Consider the following 20,058-nt stretch of genomic DNA (forward strand, 5'->3'; position numbering starts at 1 on the left):
AGAGTGCTGTAATTCAGAGGACAGAAAAATAATATATAATCAAAATAGTAATAATTTATCAATTAAAAAACTAATCGATATAGTTCGATATTAGGAATCTAAAATTATATATATATATATATATATATATATATATATATATATATATATATGGTGCAACGATAAAGAAAAGCAACACCACAACATTATTTTAAACCATTTATCGGAAAATCAATTCAGGTAACTTGATTATGTAGTAGAGCTGACCTCTATAAAATGTTGCCACCTTCAGCCTCAATAACTGCCTCAATACGGGTCTGGGACTGAGAGCATGCCTTTTCCACAAATGCCAGCGGGAGCTTGGTGAATAATCGGCAGCTTGGTGTTGTGGGATTGCATGTGGTAATGTTTTCAATGTATGACCAAACAAAGTAGTCGATTGGGTTCGGTTAGGGTGAGGAGAGGGAGGAGTAAGAAAAGGGTAAAAAGTCGTAGCTCTCCTGCTGAAGCAAAGCCTGGGTCTCTTTGAACTTGTAGTCTGGCGCCGAGTTCTGCTACCACATCCAGGGTCTTCCAACTGCCAGATGATTACACCAGGGAATCACCACACTCTCCAGCATGTCCAGATACACTTTGCTGTTGACTTTCCAGATACGAATATGTGAGCTGGCATGATATGGCATTTACAACCATACTAAATACCATAACCTTAGCTGCAATTTTTTTCCTCATCCTGGCCAAGTCCATGTTATTTGTGGCACTCCAGTGATGCATTTTGATAGTGCTGGAAATAGTCCTATTGCCTCAACGTACATTCTTTTAACCTTGTGTCACTTTCAGACATAATAGAAGGTTCCTATTGCCTTTTGGATTTTTACACAACTGGACAACTAGTAAATGGTTTGCAACAAAAAAAGAAAACTTATTATTATCAAAGGGAAATGGAATCGTATTGTCTTTTCTACGGCAACAATTTTATTGTCCAACCTTGTCGTTCAATATGAGTAATTTAAATTGTATGTTATAAACTATATGAAAACTCGCGGGTAAATATATTAGATATAAATAATATTTAAACTATAAACAGAATGATATATGAACACGTTATACTATCTATCTATCTATCTATCTATCTATCATATGAATATCATTGATAAGAATATATTTGTATGCTGATTATTATAATAGTCACAATATTTCTATACAATATAATATTCTAATAAATATGAACGATAAAAAATACATTAATGGATTAGAAAGCAAAATCACAAACTATAAAAATAGAATAATAGTTAAAAATAGAATACAATTTTATACAATTTAATAAATAAATATATAATTATAAATATCACAAAATTAGTTTAAGGATTAAAAGTGAAATATTGAAATATAAAAATAAAATAATAGTTAAAATAGAATACAATTTTATACAATTTAATAAATAAATATATAATTATAAATATCACAAAATTAGTTTAAGGATTAAAAGTGAAATATTGAAATATAAAAATAGAATAATAGTTAAAAATAGAATACAATTTTATACAATTTAATAAATAAATATATAATTATAAATATCACAAAATTAGTTTAAGGATTAAAAGTGAAATATTGAAATATAAAAATAGAATAATAGTTAAAAATAGAATACAATTTTATACAATTTAATAAATAAATATATAATTATAAATATCACAAAATTAGTTTAAGGATTAAAAGTGAAATACCGAAATATAAAAATAGAATAATAGTTAAAAATAGAATACAATTTTATACAATTTAATAAATAAATATATAATTATAAATATCACAAAATTAGTTTAAGGATTAAAAGTGAAATACCGAAATATAAAAATAAACTAATAGTTAAAATAGAATACAATTTTATACAATTTAATAAATAAATATATAATCATAAATATAACAAAATTAGTTTAAGGATTGAAAGTGAAATACCGAAATATAAAAATATAATAATCAAAATATAAATAATTAAATTTGATATAATTTAATAAATATGAACAATTCCAAACTAAGTTAAAGGATTAAAAGTTTAAATTACGAAATAAAAAAATATAATAATGATTGAAATATAAATTCAATTTAATATAATTTAATATATTATGAATGCTTAAAAATTAAATTAAAGGATTATAAAGTGAAATCATGAAAAAAAAACACAATGATTGAAATAAAAGTAATTAAATCTATGTATTATTATTCATCGGGCTACTGTTCTCATCTTGAGTGTGAATTTCACAACGTTTCGGTCGATGTAACCTCCGTCCTTCAGGTGTGTCTTGTCGAACTCGGGAATGTTTCTGTCGAACTCGGGAATTTGGACGGAATTTCGAGCGGAACCCTTTATTTACTTCACGTGGATAGCATGGTCTTGTTCCATCAGCCATTACTTAGAAGTCCTAAGTAATTCGCAAATGTATATTCGGTCGCCCACAATGAGGATTGAACCTTCAACCTTCAGGAGAATATCACTTTTACAGTTGATTTTTCCCAGTACTCTAACCACTGCGCCACGAGTCCTTGCGGACAATTCTAGTACGAATTTCAGGAGCCTTTTTTTCATTTTTTTTTACATGGAGGTCACCACTTATCAAGGCCTGGAGGCCACTCAGGGATAAGGGTTATTGCGTGTACAGTAATCAATGATATAGTATTGTAGTAATCATTAGTATTGGAGATTTGATAGAGTGTCTTACTTAAGGGGGCGGTTTGTCAGGAATTAGTTGCGTGCAAGCGAATCTATAAGTCACTCCGTTGGTCTGTCTGTCGGTCGGTCGGTCAGTCCATAACACTTTTGTGCTTGGCCTTTTTGGTTAAGATCAAAGGTCTGTTAATAAATGCTATTCTTAGCTTTTGAAGCTGTTCTTGGCCTTTTGGCCAAGATCAAAGTGTAGTATCTGTACTTACTACATGCTGTACTTATGTTTGTAACTTTTCCTTTGGGATAGAGAGGGCTCCCATAAGCCGTGGTTAAGGCAACCTTTCTAGGAGAAGAAAATCTCTGATTTAAAAAAACATAAAGCGGAAGACCAGTACCCGCATTTAGCTGGTCTGCAGTTTAATTTGTCGCTGGCTATCTTACTCTTACTTGTTGCTGGATCTCAACATTTTGAACCGAGAGAGAGACTTAGCTGTCGTACAAAGCTAAGACTCTGTAACATCATATTTGTATAGATACTCCCTCAGACATTTGGGCTCATGGATTTTAAATGTCTGAGGGAGTGGCACTCGTCTGACAAGACGTTGCAATCATCAACTTTTCCTTGGCCACATGACTAAGATCAAAGTATAGTATCTGTTCTTAATAGATGCTGTACTTACGTTTGTAACTTTACCTTGGCCACTTGGCTAAGATTAAAGTGTAGTATATGTTCTTAACAGATGCTGCACTTACATTTGTAACTTTTTCTTTGCAATGGAAGGGGAAACCCTTACATGCAAAGGCAGTTTTAGTCACATGCAAGTCACTCCATCGGTCGGTCTATAACACATTTACATTTTATTTTTTTTAAGCAAGGGGTATGGAGTAACATTTTTCTCCCCCGATTTATCAAAGAGGGAGTAATGTTTTCAATGGGTCCGTAGTCTGGATGATTGACGGATAACCGTCCATTAGTTTTTCCTGAAATTTTTATTTACTGAAGTCATTTCAGCCCATTTTTCGGTCATTTTAGTTTTTCTTTAAGAATTTCATGTCAATCCTACATTCACACATTCATTCATTACACGAGAGCATGTGACTAGGGGCTATTGGCCTTGTTAAATTCAGCTCAACGTATGACCTTAAACAACTTTATTTTATTATACTTACTGACACAGCATTGACTTTCAAACAAATGCTCACCGATAGCAAAGTTTTGAGTCGAAGGCGAAGGGGGACTGCAAATCCTTTTTAATTTTAAATGGATTGTTTTGCTTTATACAACTCTCTAAATGCATGAAAGTACGCCCCACATAATCAGCATCTCATTGGAATTTACACTTATAAACAACATTACCGCAGTTGATATAAAGCACACTCTCTTTGCTCAAAAGACAGGTAGGTCTCATAGTATATACCAAACTTAAGGGATGCAATTCTCTATCTATATAAGAGATAGGTACGTCCAAGGATGGAATGCTGTTGCCACATCTGGGCAGGAGCTGCTAGAAAGGACTTATCCTGCCTTGATAGAGTTCAAAATAGACTTCGTAGCCTTGTAGGAGATGCCCTTTTCTCTTCCCTACAACCTCTATCTCAGAAGAGATGTGGCGAGTTTGTCTCTGATGTATCGTTATTTTCATGGAAAGTGTTCGACTTCAGTCTATTGTCCCCCCCCCCCTCGCCAAACTTTCACAAGAAACACTCGTCTAGCTGAAAACACTATCAATAATTCCCCCACTCTTTATCTGTGCCTAAACCTAAACGTAGATTCCATGAACAAAGCCTCTTTCTTAGAACTGCACGCCTGTGGAATTGTCTTCCGTTTTCCTGCTTTCCGGCTGACTTCAATATGGTTGTGTTCAAGTCTAACGTAAATAAGTTCTTGATGAGCCGTTCCATATAAGTTATCAAATTTACCGAATTTTCATTACTATCGATTACTATATTGTCCAATTTCTACTGTGCATTCTTTAACCCTTATCCTTGAGTTGCCTCTTGGCCTTGATAATGTGGTGATGCCTGTGTAAAAACGAAATGGAAACCAGTTATGATAATATTTACAATCTGTCTTTCAATTATACACTTTTCTCAAAAATGTAATTTGAAATAAAGTATACATTTTAAAAGCATATTAATTTTCATACTTTAAAATCTCCCTTTTTTAATAAGATCTTGATAACAATTTTAATGAATATTTTCCTGGTCCTATCTATTTTAGAGTACAGTCCGCTAGGTGTATCACTCCTGAAAGCTCTACGTATCAAAGTATAATTGAACCAGTCTTTCGTTATTTGGATAGAAATCGTTCACTAAAAAAAGTCAATTACATGTAAATGATAGCGACAGTCAAAAGAATGAATCAAATCTCAGTTTGAAATTCTCATTCAAAGTAAAACGTATTAACGTGTGATAATGAATACCATGTAAACGGAGACAATTTTTATTTGAATAATTAACACATAAAATAATGAATTAATTTAGAGTCTGAAAGTTTAGAAATATTTTACCATTTAAAATAAATCGAACTGAATGTAAATACAAAAAAAAATAAATTTAATCTATTTTTATTTCCAGATATTCATGGTTGAACAATTTTGCTGACATTGAACTGGTAATTTCTTTTCTAAACATTTACTGGTGAAAAGATTATTTGAACTGATCATTATTGTTCTAAACATTTACTGGTGTTGTATTTAAACTGATCATTATTTTTCTAAACATTTACTGGTAAACAGATGTATTTGAACAGATCATTATTTTTATAAACATTTACTGGTCAACAGATGTATTTGAACCGATCATTATCTTCTAAACATTTACTCGTCAACAGGTGTATATGAACTGATCATTATTTTTATAAGCATTTCCTGGTGAAAAGATGTATTTGAACTGATCATTATTATTCTAAACATTTACTGGTGAAAATATTTATTTGAACTAATCATTATTTTTCTAAACATTTACTGATGAAAAGAGGTATTTGAACTAATCATTATTTTTCTAAACATTTACTGATGAAAAGACGTATTTGAACTAATCATTATTTTTATAAACGTTTACTGGTCAACAGATGGATTTGAACTGATCATTATGTTTATAAACATTTACTGGTGAAAAGATGCATTTGAACTGATCATTTTTATAAACATTTACTGGTTAACAGATGTATTTTAACTGATCATTATTTTTCTAAACATTAACTGATGAAAAGAGATATTTGAACTGATCATTATTTTTCTAAACATTAACTGACGTAAAGATGTATTTGAACTGATCATTATTTTTCTAAACATTTACTGGTGAAAAGACGTATTTGAACTGATCATTATTTTTCTAAACATTTACTGATGAAAAGAGGTATTTGAACTGATCATTATTTTTATAAACATTTACTGGTGCTAAGATGCATTCTTGTGAAATATGTGAATATTCTTGTTCAAATAAAACAAATTTAGTAATACATATAATAACTCACGGTGCAGAAGGTGCATATTCTCGTGAAATATGTGAATATATTTCTTCTGATGAGTCAAATTCAATAACATATATGGAAACTCACAGTGCAGAAAATTCATATTCTTGTGAAATATGTGAATATACTTGTTCTGATGAATCAGATTTCATAACACATATGGAAACTCACAGTGCAGAAAATTCATATTCTCGTGAAATATGTGAATATATTTCTTCTGATGAGTCAAATTCAATAACATATATGGAAACTCACAGTGCAGAAAATTCATATTCTTGTGAAATATGTGAATATACTTGTTCTGATGAATCAGATTTCATAACACATATGGAAACTCACAGTGCAGAAAATTCATATTCTCGTGAAATATGTGAATATATTTCTTCTGATGAGTCAAATTCAATAACACTTATGGAAACTCACAGTGCAGAAAATTTATATTCTTGTGAAAAATGTGAATATACTTGTTCTGATGAAATAAATTTAATAACACATATGAAAACTCACACAGAGAAAAAGGCATATTTATGTGAAGTGTGTGATTATTCTAGTTCTAGAAAATCATATTTAAAGTCACATATGAGAACTCACACTAGGGAGAAACCATATTCTTGTGAAGTGTGTGGATATTCTTTTTCTAGGAAACCAGATTTAGTGATGCATAAGAAAATTCACACTGGCGAAAAACCATATACTTGTAATATGTGTGAATATTCTTGTTTACGGAAATCACAATTAGTGAAACATATTAGAACTCATACTAAAGAAAAGCCATATTCTTGTAGAATGTGTCCATATTCTTGTTCTGCGAAATCAAGTTTACTGAAACATATTAGAACTCATACTGGGAAAAAACCATATTCTTGTAGAATGTGTGCATATTCTTGTTCTGCGAAATCAAGTTTAGTGAGACATATGAGAACTCACACTGGGGAAAAGCCATATTCTTGTGATATTTGTGAATATTCTTGTTATTTCAAATCAAATTTACGTACCCATATGAGAATTCACAGTGGTGAAAAACCATATGCTTGTAAAATATGTGAATATTCTGCTATTCAAAAAACAAATTTACTGAAACATATGAGAACTCACACTGAGAACTTGAATGCCTACTAGACACTATCCTCTAGTGTCTAAGGTCTCTCTGTACAGGGGTTTGTCAGAACAACCTGGTATGAGGATACATTTCAATAGAAGTAAACCCTGACCAAATATTCAAAATCACATAGTATTCTCTGCCCAAATAAGATATCCTCACTATGGTTAATCCACATTAGCTTTTACGAGGAATGGTGCACTTTCTCCGAGTGATGTTACCTCAAGTAACAGCACGAAGCTGGGTACTCCACCAGACTAGATAAATTCTTGTTCTGGAATCCAGTAAGACCAAGAGACCAAAATGAAAGATATACTACAATGTATAAAAATGGTTAATTGGGAGAGGAAAATTATGTTCTTAATTCCTTTACTAACTCAGTGTTTGAGAGATAAAGAACTTTAATGGAACATTCGAATATCTATGACTCTTTATGAACATTAATGGAACATCAGCATTCATTTTGAAGGAGGAAATAATGCATGGGATGAGTCAACTCATGAGACACAGACAAACTATACTTCATTCCCACAAGCAAAACGTGCATTTAACTTGCAATAATAATAATAATAATGATAATAATAATGATAATAATGATAATAATAATGATAATAATAAAAATAATGATAATAATAATAATAATAATAATGATAATAATAATGATAATAATAATAATGATAATAATAATGATAATAATGATAATAATAATGATAATAATAATGATAATAATAATAATGATAATAATAATAATGATAATAATAATGATAATATTAATAATAATAATGATAATAATAATGATAATAATAATAATGATAATAATAATGATGATGATGATGATGATAATAATGATAATAATAATAATGATAATAATAATGATAATAATAATGATGATAATAATAATAATGATAATAATAATGATAATAATAATAATAATGATAATAATGATAATAATAATGATAATAATAATGAAAATAATGATGATAATAATAATAATAATGATAATAATAATAATAATGATAATAATAATAATGATAATAATAATGATAATAATGATAATAATAATGATAATAATGATAATAATAATGATAATAATAATAATAATAATAATTATGATAATAATAATAATGATAATAATAATGATGATAACAATAATAATAACAATAATAATAATAATAATGCTAAACATGGTTGTTATGAGTATATAAACACAAAAGGTATAACAGCACAAACCAGAAACAGGTACTACACTTTCATTTTAATTTACTGTCGAAAAAGCTTTTTTTAGACAAGTTAATGGCAAAAATAAGGATGAAACATATTAAAAAAAATACATAAACACGAATTTATTGATAAAGAATGAAAGCTATTAAAACAGTAGAAACAAGTAGTTTTTAGAGTTTACAATTCTGCGAAGATTTAACACGTTTTATATGAAAAAAAAACTACTTAATGAAGGGGGCACTCTCATATAAAAATCACCGAGAAAGACTCGTTGACATTACTTATTTCAATGGAGAAGTAAATGCATGGGAGAATGCACTTCATGACAAGTAACGACTGCGTTTTTCTCGCCAGAATAATGATAACCCGAATCATGGCACACACAAGACCTCAAAACAGGAACAGATACTACACGTTAGTTGTTGTTCTCTGGGTTCTGCTTATACGCCTAACGGGATTACGTTTGAAACCATAAGGTCACGTAAGTTTACTCGAACCAAGTTAGATAATAACTATGTTTGTCACTTAACTAAATTCACCGCTTTCTCCAATTCTTTTTTCTTTCTGAATTGTAATCGTAGGGTAAAGTGGAGAATGTACCCTTCCACCTCGTGCTGTGCTCAACACAAAATGCTGTTCTTGCTTCGGCCTTTTTACACCAGATGGCCTAATAGCGTGTGTGGAATCATTAAAATGGAGATTTGACTTGTCTGCCAGTGCGAACTTCTGCTCTGGTGCTACCTTCTTTGGTGTTCGGCATTTTAAAGCCCATCTATCATCTGCCCGGCTACCATATCGTTTAAATAATCCATAATTTACAAAATTTGGCCTCGCCACACTCTCGATAAGATATTAGTTACTGATCAATGGAGTGGAATTTCTGTCGATTGACTTCTTCCAATTTGCATACTTCTTTGTATCAAGCTCAGGTGTCCATAAATAACATTGGGACGACTGCAAACACATATTTTCTTACTTCGAAGTATTATTTCTGACGCTCAACAAGTTGCTTCCATAAAAGCACACTTTCTTGTTTCAGGTTATTTTGGTGGTGAATATTTCCAATATGACCAATGTCATTTGCACGAATTGTTAAATTGTTTAAAGTTCGTAGTGGATTGTAATGGTAGTGTGCATTAAGAAAAGTTATTCTTCCAGCTCCTAACAAAATGCAAATGTCTGCGATATATATATATATATATATATATATATATATATATATATTTATATGTAATCAACTTTTTCTTCACCATATTCCCTCTACTTCACTTTTTTTGTGATCAAGTAAGATCTTTGACTTACTTGTTGTTTTATCAAATACTTTTGCATGCAAAATCCGACCCGTATTTTGCTAATTCCTACCCTCTGATGAGAAGAAAAGTATTTCTTCGAAACTCCAGTGATTAAGGACTATCCACTTATCTAGTTTTTCCTTTTCAGATTAAATATGTTTTTAACTCATTTAAAAGTATTTTTAACATGTTTTATTTACTGTTTGCTCGTATATATATATATATATATATATATATATATATATATATATATATATATATAATATGTTAGTTACATTGTAAAGATTTCATATATAAAAATATATATATATATATATATTAATATATTAAATCTTTACAATGTAACTAACGTATTATATACATATATATATATATATATATATATATATATATATATATATATATATATATATATATATATATATATTTCTTTTAAAAATATATATCTTAGGGCATAAAATGCGTTAATTACATTGTAAACATTTCGTTTATATATATATATAAATATATATGAAATCTTTACAATGTTGTTAAGCTCAAAACGAAATGCAAATGTCTTCGATGTATATATATATATATATATATATATATATATATATACATATATATATACATATATATATATATATATCGCTGATACTTTATACATCAGGGGAGTTCGCCACTAATTATTTCCTGTTAGTCTCATGTTGTCATTGACAGACACCTCATAACAATACAATTACTGTTCTCATCTTAACATGATAGGAAAACAATTTATTAAACGTCGATTGAAACTGTGTAGTGATGCCAGCGTCTTGAACCAAAAATTACGTAGGGAGTTTATGCAGAGATTGTGTCATATTGGAAATCAGTTCAATGTTAACAAACGTTATTCCTGGCTCTGGCTTTTTTACCTTGTTTTCATCATATAAACATATTCAATATATACTTATTTTTTTATTTATTTTGTATTTTCAACCTTGATTTCATTACATATTCAATATATACTTATTATTTTGTTTATTTATTTTGTATTTTCAACCTTGATTTCATCACATAAAGATATTCAATATATACTTAGTTTTTTGTTTGTTTACTTTTTATTTTTAATCTTGTTTTCATCACATAAATATATTCAATATATACTTAGTTCATTGTTTATTTTATTTTAATCACATAAAGATATTCAATATATACTTTGTTTTTATTTTCTTTGTTTTACTTTGTTTATTTATTTTCAGCCTTTGTTTTTATCACATAAAGATATTCAATATATACTTTGGTTTTATTTATTTTTATTTTCAACCTTTGTTTTTATCACATAAAGATATTCAATATATACTTTGTTTTTGGTTTATTTATTTTTATTTTCAACCTTTGTTTTAATCACATAAAGATATTCAATATATACTTTGATTTTGGTGTATTTATTTTCAACTTTGTTTTCCTCGCATAAAGATATTCAATGTATACTTTGTTTTTATTTATTTTTATTTTCAACATTTGTTTTTTATCACATAAAGATATTCAATATATACTTTGGTTGTATTTATTTTTATTTTCAACCTTGTTTTTATCACATAAAGATATTCAATATATACTTTGGTTTTTGGTTTATTTATTTTCAACCTTTGTTTTTATCACATAAAGATATTCAATATATACTTTCTTTTTATTTATTTTTATTTTCAACCTTTGTTTTTATCACATAAAGATATTCAATATATACTTTCTTTTTTTTATTTTATTTTCAACCTTTATTTTAATCACATAAAGATATTCAATAAATGCTTTGTTGTTTATGTATTTTCAACCTTTTTTTCTATCACATAAAGATATTCAATATATACTTTGGTTTTATTTATTTTTATTTTCAACCTTTGTTTTTATCACATAAAGATATTCAATATATACTTTGTTTTTGTTAGTTTATTTTCAACCTTGTTTTAATCACATAAAGATATTCAATATATACTTTGTTTTTATTTATTAGTTTTCAACCTTTGTTTTTATCCCATAAAGATATTCAATATATACTTTGTTTTTATTTATTTTTATTTTCAACCTTGTTTTCACTACATAAAGATTTTCAATATATACTTTGTTTTTTGTTTATTTATTTTCAACCTTTGTTTTTATCACATAAAGATATTCAATATATACTTTGTTTTTATTTATTTTTATTTTCAACTTTTGTTTTCACTACATAAAGATATTCAATATATACTTTGGTTTTGGTTTATTTAATTTCAATCTTTGCTTTTATCACATAAAGATATTCAATATATACTTTGGTTTATTTATTTTCAACCTTTGTTATCACTACATAAAGATATTCAATATGTACTTAGTTTTTGGTTTATTTATTTTCAACCTTCACACATATATATATATATATATATATATATATATATATATATATATATATATATTTTGTGTACAGAAAGTTGTTAGTTGAGACAGGTCATTGGTACCGTCGGTTTATAAGTACGCTCTTAAAATTTGGATTTTCCTTTTAATTGAGCACTCTGCTGGAATTCTTTTTCCAAAAAAACTAATCATATATATATATATATATGTGTGTGTGTGTGTGTGAAATGCGTGGGTTTAAAACATCACCAATCTACATATGCCCACGAAAAACACAAATAATTACATGAAAAATACATATATTTTTCATTCTTTTTATTTTTCACTTTTGCTTTTTTCTTTGTGAACATTATCTACACTTATCAATTTGGCTTTTTGGGTGGGAAGTTTCGCTTCAAATATTTATTATAGTCTGGCAACCCAATTAGTGTCAGCTATTTGACACATTTACCCTTTTTTATATTTTTACCTTGTGCTGGACAAGTCGAGTGTTGAAAATTATTCATCATATTGGCAAGTAAGCTGTCCGACATCTTTTTTTGTCTACCGCGTGTGCGGGTATTTGAGGGTTCATGGCAGCTATTTTGCTGTCGACATCTACAGCAGTTTTCTTTACCACAGCTATTAATATTTTTATGGTATTTTTGGGTGTGCGGCGGTTGTCATCGCTACTGTAGGTGTGTCAGAAACCGACATTAAAAATGCGTGCAAAAAATTGAATAATTCGACCTCATATCTTTCAAAGCTTATAACTACTTGAAAAATGTAATTCAAACCCGTGTTTTTCAATTAAAGGGGCAAAGACCAAATTTAAAAAAAAAAATAACAGACTTAATAGCCAAATTATGCAATATTTGTGTTTTTAAATCGGTTTTCTTTAAAAAAAGATTTTAAGAAAATCAACGTATTTTTACTTGCTCTGATAAATATATGCATATATAAATTCCAAAAAAATCACTTACCTATAAAAATACTATTCAATGGATACTGCCATTCTTCATTGTTAAGAATTTATCCATGTTTATATTTTAAATTCCATGTATTTTTAAATAAAATTTTTTTAAACAACTATTTAATAACCCCACTATTACGTAACCATTGTTACGTTGTAAGCGAAACGCCGGAAGTGATGTTTATTCTTGTTTGGAAATTGTGGAAATTATCTTCCTCCATCTTTCTTTCCTTCTTTCTCCTGTCTCGGTTCTTCCTTCCTTTCTTCTTAACCCCTTTCATACCCCCTTCCCTAGCTTCCCCCTTTTTTATGTCACCTGACTCCCTTATGCCCGTTGATTGGATGAGACGTTTTCGTGCTAAATTGAAGCACGTGTGTGATATTTTTGAGTTAAGTCGACAGTTGTGGACAAAGCGTCGTCGAGACAACAAGTGTCGAAAGTATTCCCTGACGGTCTCGGATAAAAGGGGACGCCTGGAAATTTACTAAGGCGTTGTACAACTCTGTCTTGACGAGACATAAAAATCGTTGAAAAAAAGAACCAAGTTTTCTAAGACACTTGAAAACTGAATAAATTATCGAGATAAAGATAATTGAAGTTTTGAACAGAAAATTCGCCGCTGCAAGTTTTCGAAGATACTTGAAAACTCAAGAATATTCTGCCTCAAGAAATTTCAACCCTTGCTAAAAGGACTACGAAAACGAATTTCCAGGAAAGGGACTGACAAAAAGAACTTTTTAACAACACAAACTCAGAAAGTAAAAGCCCCAACAAACGAACTTTCTCAATGTTCCATTCGAAAAAGGGCGCCCAGAAGCTTCCAGTAAGTGCTCCCCATTTTTTCTTTCTCTCTTCCTCCTTCTCTATCTCTTCTTCCTTCTATTTCCCTTCACTCTCTCCCCTTTTTGGTTACTACTACAAGAACACTTGTAAGCCAGATGAACATTTTTGGCAGCCCATAGAGGTCACGAACTTTTCCTTTAGATATCTTATTTAATAAATTCTATTTCTCCTAGTTTTCTCCTTTTGTTTGTTTTCTTCCTTAAGTTTCAGAGTAAGTAGTAACGACTAATTGATTAAGAAGAATTAACTTCCACGGGAAGAAGTGGATAATAAAATTTCTTCACTCTGCCAAAAATTGGTACTCATAGAGTTAATAACTCTGCCAGTTTAGTAAGCTACTCTCTGCTAAACTGGTCTGGGCTTTATTTGGTGTCCGCTGCTGCCGTCCATTGCGTAGATAGTACCCCCCTCCCTCCTTCCTTCTTCTTTGTTTCTGCGTCGGCCATCTTGGCTTCTTGTTCCTTTATTTTACAGGCATTTTGGCGCCAAGAGGGGTCGTTGGTGACTCGCGCGCCAAGAGGAGAGTGATTTAGCATTTAGCCGTTGATAGATTAGAAGGGGCGGGGTTTAGTATTCTAAAATGACTACCTCTCCCACTACCTCAATGTTACTTGAAAAAAGAAAGATTAGAGACAAAATATAAACTGTGTTTAGACGAAATAAACGAAGCAGGTTATACATTGTATAAAAAGCAGATAGATGATTACACTGCTTCGGAGGATTTGTTAGAAGAGCAAATTATTAATGCTTATTTAATTGACGGAACAGAAGATAAGGAGATAAGGTCATTTAGTAAAGATTGCGCTCTTCATCGAGTGAAGGTTTTGGAAAAATTGTCAAGACTCAAGCCTTCGGTAGAAATAAAGGATAGTGCAAATCTCAAAGTCTCTCTTATTAAGGAAAAACGTCTGGGGATAACGCCCAAAATTGAATGTCCCAAGTTTAGTAAAAATAAGGAAACATATCCTCGGAAGGTGGCTAGTATACCTAAGAAAACATTTTCCCCTAGGTCCATGGGTTCGTCAGATGCTAAAAAACCTTCCAAGCTGGAAAACTTTCATATCCAGTCCACTAAGATTGGATTTAAGTGTAATTTTTGTAGAACCAACAACCATAACGGTTATTCCTGCAAGTTTTTTCCTTCTCATGCTGATCGGTTGAGGAGGTGTAAGGAGATTGGCTTATGTAGCATGTGCTCGAGTCCTTCTCATGCAGAAGAGTCATGTATTTGCAAGGGTGAGGAGTATGCCATGTGCTGGTTATGTAATAAGAAGGGCCACTGTAGAGTGTTGTGTCCTTCTGTTGGGGGTGAATCTACTGCTTCTAATGCTTGTTGGCACTTGAATGGCTCTTCGTTGCTCCCTGTTGTTGAGCAGTCTACTGTTGAGAGAACTGTGGAAAAAGTGCTTAGTTTGGAAACCATAGGTATTGAGGAGGAATTCTATGATTTCGATAAGAATATGATTGAGTCCTTCGCTCCATAGATAACTGTTACTATGTCAGTTTGCATTGGAATGAAGAAAAATTAAAGTCGGTGCCTGCTAATCATCAGGTGTCTTTGTCAGTTCTGAATCGCGTATCGAAGAAGCTGACGGAACAAGGGTTGTACGAAGATTACTGTCAGGTCTTCTTAGACCAAGAAAAGGAAGGAATAATTGAAAGGATTGTGGTTGCTCCTTCTGATTTTAACAAATATGTATGGATTCCTCATCGACCGGTGATAAAACAGGATTTACAGTGCACCACCAAGATTAGACCGGTTTTCAATTGTTCTTTGAGAACAGGTGGGGAACCTTCTTTAAATGGCTGCGCTTATTCTGGTGTCAATATGTACACTGACATGCTGGATTTGCTCTTGCGGTTTCGGATTGACCAGTATGTTCTACTGGCCGGTATTCGGAAGGCCTTTTAAATGATTCGTTTGAATGACGAACGTGACAAAAATAGATTCTACTTCTTTTTAAGATTGGGTGATGAGTTGATCTGCTTTAGATACAACACTCTTATATTTGACTTTGTATCCAGTCCTTTCATACTGAGCTATATGGTTCGATATCATGTGGAGAAATACCCTCCTGGTCCTTGCAGGGAGATGCTTTTGGGCCACTTCTATGTGGACAACTTGGTGAAAACTCATAATTCTGCTGAAGTTTTGATGCAGCTGTATTTGGAGGCTGTTTCTGTCATGGGGGAAGGTGGATTTTCCTTGAGGAATTGCTGTAGCAACAACGAAGTGCTTGCTAAGCGAATGTTGCAGGATAACAGTCTCTCCTCCCATGGTTCTGACACTGGGAAGGTATTGGGTTATTTGTATAACCCCTCCTCTGACAAAATGCGAGCAAGTTCTTGCATTGAAGGAAGATCAGTATCCTCTAAGAGGGATATTTTGTCTGTAAATTCCTCTGTATTTGACCCCCTTGGCTTAATGATCCCTGTTACTATTAAAGGTAAGATCCTTCTTAGTAAATTGTGGAAGTTGAAAGTATCCGGGGAGCTTGAATTCGACCGTTACTCCGTGGCTTCCGATTCTTCAGCCACGTTGATAGTGTTTTGTGATGCCTCGAACCTAGCCTATGGAATCGCGGTATATTTACATCAGCATGGTGAAGCCAGACTGATATTCGCTAAAGCCAGGGTTGTTCCCTCTGTTAAGAGAACCTTACCCACCTTGGAGCTGTTAGCGGTATATTTATGCATGAAGCACATTTCTGTTATGGTGAAAATACTCCGTTTGGAAGTGCTCAGTTCTGTGATTATCGCTGTAGATGCACAGATAGTACTATCCTGGGTTTTATCTGACAATGTCAATACGAAATGTCAATTCACTCGTAACCGGTTAAAGGATGTAAAAGCGATGGTAAAAAATCTTAGTGATAAAGGTTTGACAGTGAAGTTTAAGTATGTGAAGACTGATGACAATCCTGCTGACTTTGTCACGAGGGGTATGTCCCTGAACAAATTTAAAATGGTTTTTACTCGTTGGTTATTCGGGCCTGAATGGTTGAGAGGAGATAACTTGATCTGGCCTTGTTATGACCTGAATTGTCTTAATCCGGCTAGCCAGATGTTGATCAGTACAGTTACTGGTAGTGCACCTGTCGTTCAGGGCAGTTATATAATTGAAGTAGAGAAATTCTCTTCGATGAAGAAGCTCATTGGAGTTTTGACTGCAGTTTTCCGATTTATATAAAAAATGAGAGGTATTGTTATCGACTCTAGTATTAAAGCGAGATTGTACTTGCTCAGAATGACACAAGGACTGTTCCTTTCTAAGGAAAATGATTATTTGTCTAAGCCTGATGGCGGTGAAGCCCCCCCCCTTTGGTTTCTAAATTTAATTTATTTTTGGACGATGAAGGATTGATTCGCTCACGAGGTAGAATTGGTAAATCTACTTATTTTGCTGATGCAGTCTTTCATCCTATTCTGCTTCCCAAGTCTTGTCATGTTACAAGTTTAATAATCATGGATTGTCATTTAAAGTGTAAGCATATGGGAATTACTGTTACGCTTAGCAAATTCAGAATGTTGGGATTTTGGATACCCAAAGCTAGACAAGCTATTAAAACGGTGATATCTTGTTGTATCGTTTGCAAAAAATATAACACTCTTTCCTTTAGATATCCCAAGGGTACAAATTTGCCTAAGCATCGGATTAATTTAGTTAAGCCGTTCTTGCACACCGGGATCGATTTTACTGGCCATTTGTGGGTGCATGAAGGTGATGAAACTAAAAAGATGTATATTTTAATCTTCACCTGCTTTAGTGTGCGAGCTATACACTTGGAACTGTTGCCTGATATGACCACTCAGTCTGTGGTTTTGACATTTGTGAGATTTTTCAATTTTTATGGAGTCCCTTCTCACATTTATTCGGATAATGCAAAATCCTTTGTGGCGGGTTGTGACCTTGTTAAACAGGTTTATTTGTCTGACGAATTTAGAGGGACAGTTGATGCCCATCTTATCAAACACTAAACGATACCTTTATATTCTGCTTGGTACGGTGCTGTGTGGGAAAGATTAATTCGAGTTGTAAAAAGTTGTCTTTTCACGGTTATAAGACGTAGCAAGTTAAGTTATTTTCAACTTTTGACGGTTCTGTCAGATGTGCAGGGATCTGTTAACGATCGGCCCTTGACCTATTGTTGCTCTGATTATTCTGGCTTGGAGGTGATTACTCCTAATGCCTTTGTGCATCCCTTCAATAAAAACTCTGTGTTTTTGTCCTTAGGTGAAGATTGTTTCCAGGATAACCCCCTAGTAAAGAAGATCTTATTGAGAGTCTGGGATATAGAGATGAATTCTTGAATCGTTTTAAAAGGCTATGGTATGAACAATATCTCTTGGGTCTGAGAGAGTTGTCGCAAGATCTGTACCAATCTGATTTTGAAAATATGATTAAGCTGGGTGATGTCGTTTTGATAAAAAAAAACCCTATGAAGCCTCGTCCTGATTGGTCCTTGGGAAGGGTGGTTAATCTAACTTCAGGATCGGATAGCTTAGTTCGGTCAGCTTTAATCAGAAGGAGTGATGGCAGCACTCAGGAACATTCCTTAAAGAACTTGTGTCCTTTAGAACTTTCCATAACCCACTCTCACCAAGCTTCTAACGATGGAGAGGGCAATTCTCTGAGCTCTGGGACTAGTTGGGACAGGGAAAACTTTCGGTCTAGGTCTGTAAGGTCTGTTAAATCTTTAAATGAAAGAAATCCAGAATACGTTTGGTATTAGATTGTTGTTTGAGGATTTTTTCTTTTTGTCTTTTTAGGGAGAGTGTGGAAATTATCTTCCACCATCTTTCTTTCTCCTGTCTCGGTTCTTCCTCCCTTTCTTCTTAACCCCTTTCCTACCCCCTTCCCTAGCTTCCCCTTTTTTATGTCACCTGACTCCTTTATGCCCGTTGATTGGATGAGACGTTTTCGTGCTAAATTGGAGCACGTGTGTGATATTTTTGAGTCAAGTCGACAGTTGTGAACAAGGTGTCGTCGAGACCAGAAGTGTCGAAAGTATTCCCTGACGGTCTCGGATAAAAGGGGACGCCTGGAAATTTACTAAGGCGTTGTACAACTCTGTCTTGACGAGACATTAAAGTCGTTGAAAAAAAGAACAAAGTTTTCTAAAACACTTGAAAACTAAAATAATTATCGAGATAAAGATAATTGAAGTTTTGAACAGAAAATTCGCCGCTGCAAGTTTTCGAAGATACTTGAAAACTCAAGAATATTCTGCCTCAAGAAATTTCTACCTTGCTAAAAGGACTACGAAAACGAATTTCCAGGAAAGGGACTGAAAAAAAAGGAACTTTTTAAACAACACAAACTCAGAAAAAACCCTCAAAAAACGAACTTTCTAAATGTTCCATTCGAGAAAGGGCACCCAGAAGCTTCAAGTAAGTGCTCCCCTCCTTTTTTCTTTCTCTCTTCCTCCTTCTCTATCTCTCTTTCCTTCTATTTCCCTTCACTCTCTCCCCTTTTTGGTTACTACTACAAGAACACTTGTAAGCCAGATGGACATTTTTGGCAGCCCATAGAGGTCACGAACTTTTCCTTTAGATATCTAATTTAATAAATTCTATTTCTCCTATTTTTCTCTTTTTGTTTGTTTTCTTCCTTCAGTTTCAGAGTTAGTAGTAACGATTAATTGTTTAAGAAGAATTAATTTCCACGGGAAAAAGTGGATAATAAATTTTCTTCATAATGTTTATTCCGTTTGAAAAACAAGTAATGTTGAACGCTGTTGGAGAACAAGAAAAGCTTACCGCAATGTCTTTGAAGACCCGATAATCGCTTCAAAATAAGAAATAAAACGAAATGTAGGTAGAAAACCACTCAATAAATGTTATTGTGACATTTGTCAGGCGGGTTATCTTAAGTTTAACCGAATCAGTTTCAAGTTTCATAATGTAAAGATTATAGTTTACTTTCTTGGTCCAAATCTATTTTTGTAATTTAACTAACTTCACGTTTTTTTTTTCGTTTTTTTTTTTTTTTCATATAAGGACGGTTTGACTTATTCAATTATTCACACTCCTATTTTCATTTGGGATGCTAACAGTAGTTTGACTATTTCAAATATAATGAAATGTTCAGTTTTTTTTTTTTTTAATAAATGTGATTTTTATGTTTTAATTTTTAAGGAATTAATTTAATAGTTTTTTTTAAATAAATATGATTTTAATGT

At 31.9% G+C, this 20,058-nt stretch overlaps 2 protein-coding genes and 1 pseudogene across 2 annotated transcripts; all 3 read left to right on the plus strand.

Annotated features, from left to right (window-relative positions):
• The first annotated feature begins 2,857 nt into the window (after positions 1-2,857).
• LOC145271862 (U2 spliceosomal RNA) lies at positions 2,858-2,984 on the plus strand (annotated as a pseudogene).
• An 11,905-nt stretch (positions 2,985-14,889) lies between these two features.
• On the plus strand, positions 14,890-15,788 carry LOC145270276 (uncharacterized). The gene is made up of 2 exons (XM_080125919.1): positions 14,890-14,965; positions 15,361-15,788. The coding sequence occupies exons 1-2, from the start codon at positions 14,890-14,892 to the stop codon at positions 15,786-15,788; spliced, it is 504 nt and encodes a 167-aa protein (XP_079982045.1).
• A 132-nt stretch (positions 15,789-15,920) lies between these two features.
• On the plus strand, positions 15,921-17,066 carry LOC145270277 (uncharacterized). Its single transcript, XM_080125921.1, has one exon. It carries the CDS (start codon positions 15,921-15,923, stop codon positions 17,064-17,066), a length of 1,146 nt encoding a protein of 381 aa, XP_079982047.1.
• Positions 17,067-20,058: the final 2,992 nt, after the last annotated feature.

The sequence above is a fragment of the Euprymna scolopes genome, chromosome 46 (assembly GCF_053919585.1).
Source record: "Euprymna scolopes isolate OS-2025 chromosome 46, ASM5391958v1, whole genome shotgun sequence".
Taxonomy (NCBI): Eukaryota; Metazoa; Mollusca; class Cephalopoda; order Sepiida; family Sepiolidae; genus Euprymna; species Euprymna scolopes.

Bases quoted from the DNA above. Each gene is read 5' to 3' on its own strand.
- LOC145270276 (XM_080125919.1), top strand. From the start codon at position 14,890: ATGGGTTCGTCAGATGCTAAAAAACCTTCCAAGCTGGAAAACTTTCAT. The intron at 14,966-15,360 runs GTAATTTTTGTA...TTCGCTCCATAG, and splicing joins CACTAAGATTGGATTTAAGT to ATAACTGTTACTATGTCAGT.
- LOC145270277 (XM_080125921.1), top strand. From the start codon at position 15,921: ATGGTTCGATATCATGTGGAGAAATACCCTCCTGGTCCTTGCAGGGAG.